This window comes from Equus caballus, chromosome 6 (genome assembly GCF_041296265.1).
Source record: "Equus caballus isolate H_3958 breed thoroughbred chromosome 6, TB-T2T, whole genome shotgun sequence".
Classification (NCBI taxonomy): Eukaryota; Metazoa; Chordata; class Mammalia; order Perissodactyla; family Equidae; genus Equus; species Equus caballus.
Window position 1 is genome coordinate 488,497 of NC_091689.1, and position 11,485 is coordinate 499,981.

General features: G+C 39.1%; 1 protein-coding gene across 50 annotated transcripts in view; it reads left to right on the plus strand.

Moving 5' to 3' along the window:
- The window catches only part of MAP2 (microtubule associated protein 2), a 301,478-nt gene extending 291,147 nt beyond the window's left edge, over positions 1 to 10,331 (plus strand). For 43 of the 50 annotated variants that reach the window (XM_070270406.1, XM_070270377.1, XM_070270404.1 and 40 more), the window contains 3 exons: positions 2,173 to 2,254; positions 6,083 to 6,195; positions 6,417 to 10,331. In XM_070270406.1, the coding sequence (XP_070126507.1) occupies positions 2,173 to 2,254; positions 6,083 to 6,195; positions 6,417 to 6,632 (411 nt within the window). In that variant the 3' untranslated portion in view covers positions 6,633 to 10,331. Of the gene's footprint in view, positions 1 to 57; positions 151 to 2,172; positions 2,255 to 6,082; positions 6,196 to 6,416 lie in introns of all 50 variants that reach the window. The other 7 variants (XM_070270401.1, XM_070270361.1, XM_070270353.1 and 4 more) reach the window with 1 other exon arrangement.
- Positions 10,332 to 11,485: the final 1,154 nt, after the last annotated feature.

An 11,485-nucleotide genomic window follows, 5' to 3' on the forward strand; every position in this document is an offset into this window, starting at 1 on the left:
TGTACTCAGCATATTGAAAGAAAAATGCACAGTGAAGTTACCTCCAATTCCTTTTAGGTTAGGATTTTAAACAAGAAGATCGATCTTAGCAAGGTTCAGTCCAGATGTGGTTCCAAGGATAACATCAAACATTCTGCTGGGGGCGGAAATGTAAGTAAAAGCTTCCATTAGAAAGCTGTCCTGATCGCGTGGAGCCACCTGCACAGCCAACACCCTGTCTCCTTTCCTGCCTCACTCCCAGCACACTCCCTGCTTCTCGTTGCTTCTCCACGTCTCCCTGGTTGGGAGCTTGTCAGCCTTGCATTCTCGGTGATGGGCTTCCCATCCTGCCTTAAGATCCCAGCGAATTTCTTGCTTTCGTTGAGGAAGAAAACCTTAATGGGGTACACCATGGTTTTCATGGGGATGGAAAACCCACTTCACTATTTTGTTTGCTAGCCTTTGGCTTCAAGGTATTTCCTCATACTGTCTCTACTCCCCTGCAAAAGTCAGCTGGGCACACACTTTTCTAGCTCCATTTCAATTACTCTTAAGACCAAGACTGATATACTTGAAAGTAGCCAAAGTGTGTAATGTCAATCCTCAGTGCTTCATTATTCATGAGAGTTAAAACATCATTTGGAATAGTACAAAGCCAGTGACGCACAGTTCGTCTATAATTCAAAGTGAAAGGATTCAAGTCCCAGTACGCACTTTATCTTGATGGCATTTTTCCGGTCTCTTAAATTGAGTAGAAATAATTTCCTTTGAGAAGAAGGGGGAGGTGAATCCCTGTTTCTCAAATGTAGTTGAGGCAGAGTTGAAACAGGCAAACTCAAGCTAAAGTAAGCATGGTTCTTCATAAAATAAGAATAATAAAAAGGGTGAACCAGGCTGACTTTCTGTTCTACAGATCCTGTCATTTAATCTTCAGGTTCTGGCCATCTGTGATTCAAGTAATTTAGAGTATCCACTCCAGAATTGTCACCTGTCTAATAACTCTTGGCTCCTTGCTACTCAGCTGAGCAGAGATGAAGTCAAGGAGTGAAAGACAAGCAAGTGCCTATACCAGGAGCTGGTGCTCGAAGCAGCTCCACTGAGCGTGAAAATGTCACTGTCACGGGAAGTCCGTAGCAAAGTGTGCTGGACTCTTTCAAGAGTGCTGCTAGGCTAAGCCTCAGGGTCAGTGTTCATGCTGACATGGTTCCTCTGCTCCCTGTTGCCCTGACTGTAAGTGCAAACCACGTGGTACTCTCACAGAAGCAGTCTGTCCTGGTAAATAACTTGAGGGTATCAGAGGGTGGACCCAACTATCCTCTGCTGCAAGGGCTGCTGGTCAGAACACCTCAGTGGAAAAGGATAAATTGAGATGACTAACGATTTTTAAGTAAGTGGGGAGCTTCTAACCTCCAAAACAGTAGTCTTAAACTTCCCTCTAGAGAAGAATCGCTTGTTCGAATATGCAGATTTCCTGGCCGCATTTCCACAGTGTCTGATTTAGCAATTCCCATGTGCTTCTTACACAAATGGACAATCAACCATACTTGGAAAAGCACTGTTTTCACATATTGGGAGAAGAAATAATTCCAATAAAACACAAAGCAGAAAAAAAGTTACCATTTTATAATTTGGTATGCAAGAAAATTCCCTTTAGCCAAGACATGACAATAATATTTTAGAAAAGCATGTGTAGAGCTTTCTTCTTGTATCTTAAATTGGATCTGTATTGTTTTTCTAATCCTCTAATTGTTTCTAGACTACACCAGCCTACAGCTGGGTCTTCTTGTATCTATGAGTAGTGTTGGTCACTTTTATATAAAAGTCAGTTTTTAAAGAGTAATTCATCTCTTCACTTGGCTCTTTGCTTATGGAAAGGTTTAACACAGTGTGGCTTCGTTCTCTGAGCGGAAGCTTGCCTTATTAATCCAGATGTTTCTATCCTCTTGTGGCATGATCTCTTTTCTAACTAATAACATCTTCTCTTGTAGGATTTTCTTTCACTTGGGTCCTTCTTTCCAACCAAACGTGTGGGAGAACATATGTTTTCCTATGTGTGTGTATATACCTCTGTTTGGGTTTCTGGATATGTTGTTGTATGTTGTAAGTTTGGATATGTTTCTAGATTTTATGTACAAGCTCGGGGGCTTGACCATGTCTAAGCTATTTTAAGCATATTTTATGTGGTTCACACAGGTACAGATTGTTACCAAGAAGATAGACCTAAGCCATGTGACATCTAAATGTGGCTCTCTGAAGAACATCCGCCACAGGCCAGGTAAATAAATATTTTTATTCTTTGAGAAATATTAAATTAGATTTAAGAAAGTGACAAGCAAACTTTTCATTGTTGCGAAATACCTAATTGGAAGGACGTTTCAAAATCCTGATACTTCGTGCTTTTAATAGGAACTTGTTAGAAATTTCAAGGCATCGCCATTTGGACAAGTAAACTCAATTACCACAGACAGGCCTCATATCATAAGACAGGTTAAAAATTAAAAGGTATATAAGATACACTTATCTCTATGTACTCAACATGCTTATTGGAGCTCTTTTGAAATATATAGTCTATAAAATACACTGGGCCATGTATTCGTACATAATTACATGGACTGAAAGAAGAATTTCCAAAGATTTTTCATGGAATTGTTTCTCTACGTTATGTGAAATAAGGATTGTGCTTAAGCAAAGCGGAAGAAATGTATTTATCTGCTGAATTACTTAGATCCTCTAGTGGCTCAATAGCATTGTGACTTCTCAGCAGAACGCAGTGCTTCCCCAACTCATCTGACCATGGACCTCTAGTTTTTCTAGCATATCTCATAGGATTAGTGCTCTAATGTAGACTTCATGTTCATACTCGCTGTGGACTTTTCCCTCTTTAAAGTATGAATCTGACATATTACGAGTCATTTTTTCTGAGTATGACATATTCTATATTTTTGCTAAATTCCACCTCCATGCATATGTAAATAATGGACAACTGTCAGATTTATAATTTTCTTGAGAATATTTTGACACAGTTTATATATACTGTTGGATTATAGAAGGACAAGAGGAAGCAATTGGTTTTAACTGCCTATGCTTGGCATCTTAATTTAACCTGGGAATAGATTGTTCCCATTAATCATCGTCTCAAATGTTATCAGAAACAAAGTATGAGGAAAGTTGAGCCCAGTAAGATTTCTGACCAGGAGAAGGTTATTAAGAAGGATTTATCAGTAAAAACAAAGGCAAATAGGATAAGTTTCAAAATGAGTAAATGCATGGGAAACACGTCTAGAAATCAGGCTTCACTTTGGCAAAGGTGCGCATAAAGCAGGTGAAGGAGTTAGAAACTATACGTGTGGTGTCTCCACTGCTGGTTTCGAAACTTCTACCCGGGAATTAGCTTCTCTGTCCTTCGTGCCGCGGCAGGGACATGGTGCCTACTGCATGTCCTCCCAATTCCTCTGTCTGTGACTCAGGCCTGCAGACACTTGGTTGAGTTTGTACTGCCATCCCAAACAGTATGACTGAAGTACTTTGCAACACTACTTATTTTCTTCCAGAATACAAAAGAAATAGTGGATTCATTACTTTCAGACAGTAAGTATACAGTTAGTCAAATTCACCTGGGGTCTTGATGCATAGAAAAGTCTTATACAGATAAGAAAATAGTCTGTGTAAGATTTCCTGGTCATAAAAGACTATTGTCATGGACTCCCACCTATTTCTAAATCTAGCTTTTCTATACTAACAGATGACTAATACTAATCAGATGACTAAATTGGGAAAGAAGTGTTAGCACAATGATCCTTGACAACAGCAAACTTTTCACAAAATTCTTTGGAATGTGGAATATCTAAGGAGAAAATAAAGGAAACAATTCAATACCTGGAGGCATAAATTGAAATATCTGGGCTTATTGATTTCACTTCAGGCCATATGAAGCTGGTAAAAATGTTAGTCTTTCGCAACTACTCCTCCTGGTGGGTGCTAGAATTCCTCAGAACCAAGGGCACAGACCTCTGAATTCAAATGGGCTTCTCTAATAGTTACGTAAAAATTTCTAGCAGGACTTCAACAAAAACAGACTCCTCGACCTTCGTTTTCTGAATATATTTTAGGTCAATATTAAATTATTATTTTTTTCTTTCAAAATACACTTCAACAAAAGTTTTAACAAGGTTATATTGACACAACATATAATCATAAAAGAAAGCTTGAAAAGGCAGTTTCTGTCAGAGGCTCCCAAGAAAATAGAAAGGTGAGATCCCAAGACAGTTGATCTCACTAGTTGAAAGCTCAGCATCCTCCAGCCTCTAACCAAGATAAGTGTGTTTCATTAATCACACTAATCCTGTCACTACCAGCAAGTGAGACCCACGTGGCCAGGTAAAATGTTGGGAGAATAACGCTTCCTGCAATAATGCATATTTTGAGGGAAGAACAACTCCAGGTCTCCTGTAAACATGAGTTAAATACCGTCATGCTCATCCTAAGACGTCAGGAGAAGAATGAATGGAAATATCTTCAAGTGTGATCCAATAACACCGTATAATTTCAAGGGGCCCCTGGCCAGGTACTTGAGTGTTAATATAAATGTCTAGGTATTGTATGAGAAAAACACCCTGAAAGACCTATGAAGTCTTAACAGACCTTTCTCTTTGAGCTACAGAGATAAATAAGCATCAAGAGCCCAAAATTGAAAAATCTTTTCCATGTTTCTGTAGATCCCCTCAGGTATTTTTCCCAAATCAAAATCCCAAGAGAGATGCAATGATAGTAGAGGATCACGTCACTACCACTGGCCTTCCAAAAATGTGCATACGGCCAAAACCAAGCTGCTAGTGAAAGTGAAAACAAGTCTCTTAGGTGAAAATGGGTAAAGGAGTCTAATCCAGCTTCTTTCCAAGTCCGAGACATCAGCAGACACTCAGAAGTACTCAAGGACAACAAACACCCACCCAGTGCAGAACGCTCTGCATTTGCAAGCCTGAGAAAGGCATGCAGTGATCGGGAGACCACACTGAAGGGTGGCACGTGGCACTTTCATCTCTCAGCACATCCTCAAGTTTCAGACTAATTAGCATTTACAGAAATGGCATGGTCAAAACCGTCTCAATATTATAAGAGCAAAGTCAATGTCAGGTTGGTCCTATGGCATCTGTACAAGAATGGGATCTCCTAAGATTCTATTCCTATCACTCAATCTGTTTATTAAAATGGGAAGCTCTGAAAGCTTACTAGTTATAAACAACTTAGCTCCTGACTCCAGTTTCATCAGTCAGGCTATCAGTATTGGAATTTTACAAATGAATGTATTACCCATATGTGCACCATTTCTAGCCTAATAGTTCTTCGGACAAGTGACCTATTACCGTGAAGAAGAGTAAAGAAGAGTTTTCTTTCAATTTAATTTGCTCCCTTAGGAATAAGAGACTAAATGTTCCAAGTTTTAGAAAAGATACAATAGGATATTTTCATTGTGTTATTTTTAGAGTTTTTATCATACAGATAAGAAAAATCCCTCAGGGAGGTCCCTCTGAGAGAGAAAGGAGTCATTTGGCTTTTAAAGGCTTAGAGGAGCCACTTAAACAAAAGGTAAAAGGAGTAGAAGGACGGTGACCTATAGAGTCCTTGTCTCATAGCCAGGTAGATTCCCGTGGCATAGGAGTTATTCTTGGGGGTGATAACTCTGGAAATGCAATTTTTAAAAGCGAGCCTTTGGTGTGATTCAAAGAACAGCTTTTGGTTATGAAAGCCAAATTTCAAAGAAGCTGAATAATACTGAAAGTCTCAAAGCTACAATCAAACCATAATGTCAAAAAAAAAGAATACCCCTCTATCTTAGGTTAGACATGGGTAGAGGAGAAAGGTATTAATATGTAAAGCAATCCATATAATGGTACAAAAAGGATGTCATTGTCTTGGATGGTATGGCGAATATGGTATGGACCAGAAATGCTGATTCCTTTCACATGCGTGGTCAGAGGGATGGTAGAGTTAAATAACTGGTTTGTGATGGTCTATCTATTGTATTCATTTTTAAGAAATAGTCACCACAAATATAACATTTAATTTTAGCAAGGGATTTAAAAGCCTTTCTCCTCTCCCCTAGGTGGTGGGCGTGTGAAAATTGAGAGTGTAAAACTGGATTTCAAAGAAAAGGCCCAAGCTAAAGTTGGTTCACTTGACAATGCTCACCACGTACCTGGAGGTGGTAATGTCAAGGTAAGAAACAAGGTCATGAGCTGATCTTGTCTTTTTTTTTTTAATCCTTCTGAAATACTCTTCATCAAAATGGATGCCAGATTGAAGAGCTAGTCGTATAGGAAGTAGGGATGACAGAGCTGAATAGAAGTGACATTGACATCAGCTCTGGGATATAGAGAAAGAGCTAGAAGCCAGTTAAGATGCTTGAGTTAACAAGGACTGATGCTTGTCTTGAACAGATTGACAGCCAAAAGTTGAACTTCAGAGAGCATGCTAAGGCCCGTGTGGACCATGGGGCTGAGATCATTACGCAGTCCCCGGGCAGATCCAGCGTGGCCTCCCCCCGACGACTCAGCAACGTCTCCTCTTCTGGAAGCATCAACCTGCTCGAATCCCCTCAGCTTGCCACTTTGGCCGAGGATGTCACTGCTGCACTCGCTAAGCAGGGCTTGTGAATATTTCTCATTTAGCTTTCAAGTAATAACATTTAGGCATGAGCTCTTGGCAGGAGTGGGCTCTGAGCAGGTGTTATATTCATTCTTTAAACCATAAAATAAATAATCTCATTCCCAAACTGTAGTCATTGTTACAATTTTATTTAAAAAAAATGAATAGTATATGCAGAAATTGACTTGATTTCCATTTGCAACAGGAAGACACTGGCTTTCCATGAGTACAATTGGACAGTTATTTTTGCTCTGCTCTGTTTTGCATGGAGAATTATTTTAAAAATTGCATTTTTACCTTTCATGTGCCTGAAGGCTATCCACTACATTCCGAAAGGCCTTGTTAAAATCCAAGCTGCTCATTTCACTGTTCTGTTGCTGGGTGTAAAGACAAAAGCTGCCCATTGTAACTTATTACAGGTTAAATTAAATCAGGAGTCTGATTGCAGGAAGAGAAGAGCATGTAAGAAATACATTTTTTTTAAAGTGTTATTTTGTATAAATGGGAAGAAAGATTCAATTAAGTTATTAACATTTGGGACCTGGATTATTATATCAGAGTATAAGTCAATCCAATAAATTATTTAACTAATGAACAAATAAGTACGAAACAATTTGAGCTGTGTTTGAGGAGGTGGTAAAAAAGTGCATCTCTTAGGAATGAGGCACTTTCATTAGGATGGACTTGTGTCTGATTAGAATGTCAGTTGATCAGCTAGATTTGTGTCCACACTACCAGTTTCACACCCCTTTCCATCTGTTTGATACAGTATTATAGATATAAATATATATATATTTCTCTGTGGTCATTTGTGATACTTCCTCATATACTTGAATATTATACTTCTTTATTCACAGTATCTGTGTCTCTTGCACCCTTTGGTGTTGCAATTTTAGGTATGTGAAAGTAGATGTTAGCAGGGTTCTTTCCCTATTTAAAAAAAATACGTTAAAAAAGACAAAAAGTTTTAGCATGAAGTTGCTTTCTGTAACAACTCAAAGCTGTAACCCTGTTTTAGTGCCAGATAACAAGTCTCTTCCGTGATGCTAGAAAAATTTATTTTTCTTTGCTTTCACCAACATGGAGTTTGTGGGGGTGGGTCCCGTTATACATAAAAGGGTTTACAGATTGTTGGTTTAAGATTATAGGTTTATCTCATTTTGAATCACGGAATAGCGTGGGTTTTATTCCTGTAATCATTCATGAAATAGACTTCCTAAGATCTTTTTTTTCTTTTTTTTCCCCATTTGCTAAAGTTGAAACTAACAGTGGGAGTTTGGGACATGGTTTCCCATTCTTCCAACTAGTACCTGCTTATTAAATTATCTGACAGAAGATGTTTGGCTTCCATACTCAAAGTAACGTTTCCTTGGTTAGAAGGGAAAAATACAGTATTTGGAGAAGCTAGAGCTACAAAACATTTGAGATGCAGGTATCTCAGTCAGTTTTTTCAGGACTCCAAGATTGCACTCTGTAAAGGCACACTGAATGACCTAGTATTACTTACCAGTGGATAATACCCTTCTGACTTCATATACAGTCTAGAAATCACAAATCAATTACTTAATTCCTCTCATGAATCATTCACCTTAGACTTATGAATAAACAATGAAGTAGTCAATGGCCTGGATAAGGCAATGAGTTACCAGGCTGGGTGGATGCTTTTTAGTAGTTTATGTGTTCTTTCTCTTGCTCAGGCCTGGTAGGTTGGATCTGAACAGTTAAAGACAAATGCTCTAGTAGGTATTTGATCTCTTTGAGCCAAGTCAATTTCTGATCTACTAAAGGAGGAAATAGTGAGCATGGACGGAGGCAACAAGGAAGGATAGTAGCATCTAAGATAGAAGCCAAGGGATGCAAAGACAGAGAGATGCGGGTGCCATTTTGTGACCCATTGGATACTGCAATCGATGTAAGTTCCACGAAAGAAACTCCAGCAGCAAACGTGCACCCTTCATTTTCAATGGAGAGGTTTTACGCAGGCAAACCTGTCTGAAACTATTATGAGTCAGTTATTTTATAGGACAGTCAAAAAGTTAGAAACTGCTGAGTAGGGCTATGGATGTGTCCATTTTCTGCCTAATACTTGCTGTGAAGTTTCATTTGACCAATCTGGGCATTTTATCCATTAGCTTCCCTGTAAATGCACCAGAAAATAGGAGAAGAAAGACTAGTTGTATGGAGACTTATGGTATTTTCTTACCTGTTTCATAGTGTTAGATTGTGATTAAAATTCCCTGGAAAGAAGTGAACAGCTGATTAGAACAGTTTCAACCTGTGAAACGTTTTTTTCAACCTGGTTTAAATTTTTTATAAAAGTTAAGAATAAGTAAACATGCTTTACATATTAAAATTCAGTTTCTTACAAATACATGTCCAAAATAAAGATTACATAAAGCACTACATTATTAGATTTGGCATTAAAACAAATGTTTATTTCAAATCACAGCAAAATTATAATGAATAAATGCCCTTGCTTTGTCTGGAAATGTGATTCTTTATAAAATTAACAAAAAGAAACTGGTAATTTGTACCGTTAAAAGAGAGAAACACACAGGCTAAATGTCTTCTTATGGGGATAAGGGTGGAACCCATCTTGCCTTCACTCTCAAGATTACTAATGCAAATTAAGCTTTTTGAACACCACTCTCGTGGGGACACCCATACGCTGATCTAGAAGTTAAAGCTTCATAGCTTCAATTCTAGATCTATTAATGCCAGTTTCTCTCTGGCTTTAGCCTTTGAGAACCTGTTCAAGAATACATAAGTAATCCAGAGCTGTAAAGAGTTAAAAGGCCAACTTCTCCAGTGAAGTCACTCTCTCTGGGTCACCTGCAACCAAGAATTGGGTACCTTACAATGATGCAGGAAAGATCCGAGTTCACGATGAGTTTCAAAGGCCGTGTTCGTTAAGAACCAACTCTCTCTGGATTCTCCTGCTGAGTTCCAGCAGGGTGATGGGCTGAAACCCCTCCCACAAGCAAGACACCTGTGTAACACCGACTCAGTATGGCTGAAGAGGACTGGAGAGAGAACTTTGTTAAATCCAAAAGTGTACTGACGGTAGCTGGCCTTCTCCACACACTCATATAGTAGCACAGCAGGAAATGCGATCTCCGGCCAAAATATAACATGATGTGAACATTATTAAAGAAGTAATCTCAACGTGCTTGATTCTGACATAGCTGCAATTACAGTTTTTCTCCTATTTTTCATGCCACAAAAAAAGAGGAAAATAAACTATTCCTGGTCTATGTAGCAAAAAAAAAAAAGGTAGATTCTTGGCTTAGAAAGGCACTTTCTAAGCTTTGCTTCAAACATTGATGTGCTAAAATCAGCATTGATGTTTGTCTTTTTACACCTAGGATTTTTAGCCTGGGTGTGTAGGTCGAGGCCAATTCCCTCTACAGGAAAAACCTTGTTTTTAAACTCGGAAAATATCTATCATGAAAATCGACTTCAACTTTAGCAAAAAGAAAAAAAATCAACAAAAAGTATACTCTGTATGCTGGGATTCCAAGGTTCCAACATGCCGCTACAAATCTGTGGGGGGTTTCTTTCTTCTGATAATTCTAGAGCCTGTTACCATAGAAAGGCATTTCTTCAATGGCTGGTTGTAGTTAGTTGATGTTTTTCAATCAAAATTTGCAAATGTATTTGTTGCTGTATAGTGATTGTTTTGCAAAATAAAATTGCTTGTCACCTAACTGATAGTTTCAGAATGTTTCTTCTTCTCTGGAAAATAAATATTAGTCTCGATCCAACCTAACAAAGATTGTGAAGAGAAAGCTACAGTTATCAACTAAATTCCTACTCTGTGTCAGGCCCTGTCACTACTGTATTAGCAGGATGCTATCTGTTGCAAGTGACAGAAACTCAAATCGAATTGGCCTGAGCATAAGGGCAAATTTACTGGCTCAAGTAACCAACTAGGCAGGATTATCTGCCTCAGGCATGGATGGATCCAGGCACTCAAAAGATGTCGGTAAGAATCTTCTTTTTTCCAACTCTGGATCCAGGCTCTCAAAAGATATCATCAGGACTCCTCCTTTTTTCAAATCTTAGTTCCGCTTCCTCTGTGTCAGCTTCATTCTCAGGCAGGCACCCCTTTCGTGATGGTCACTGGGATCTCCAGCTTTCACAAAGTACTAAAGAAAGCCTCTTACCCAATGGCACCAGCCGAACTCCAGGCTCTGAGATTCATTGCACTGCTTGGCTCACCCGCTCACTTGTGCTGACTGGCCAGGCTTGGGTCTCATACCCAACTCTATCACACGTGGTTGGGGTAGGAGGAGAGCAAAGGGAGAAGTGGCCTCATCTGAACCACATGAACTAATCATGGAGGGGAAATGTTCCCTCCAACGTCGAGTCAGGCTGCTACTGCCAGAAGAGAGAGAAACTGATGCTGTGCAGGCCATACAAAGAGACATCTACATTCACAAACCCCACTCTCTATTTTTATTCATCCTTTAGCTCTGTGCTACTCAAATTGTGCTCAGGCTTCACCTGGGAGCTTGTTAGAAATGCAGATTCTCAGGCCCCACCTCATACCCATTTACAATATTCCCCTGGGTGACTCATCTGCATATTAAAATTTGAGAAGCACTCAGTTCATCCAATGCTTGCTCATGTGCTTAAGAAGGACTCCATTGAGGCCCACTAACAGGTAAAAATTATCCTGAAGACTACCTGAGACAACATCACTAACTCTGATGTCAGTTTAGTTACCCATGGTAAAAACTTGTGACTGATGGAAGAAATACTTTTGTAGTGGATGTTTTCCAGGCCTCCTATGATTTTTTTTTTTTTCAAAGATTGGCACGTGAGCTAACAACTGTTGCCAATCTTTTTTTTTTCCTTC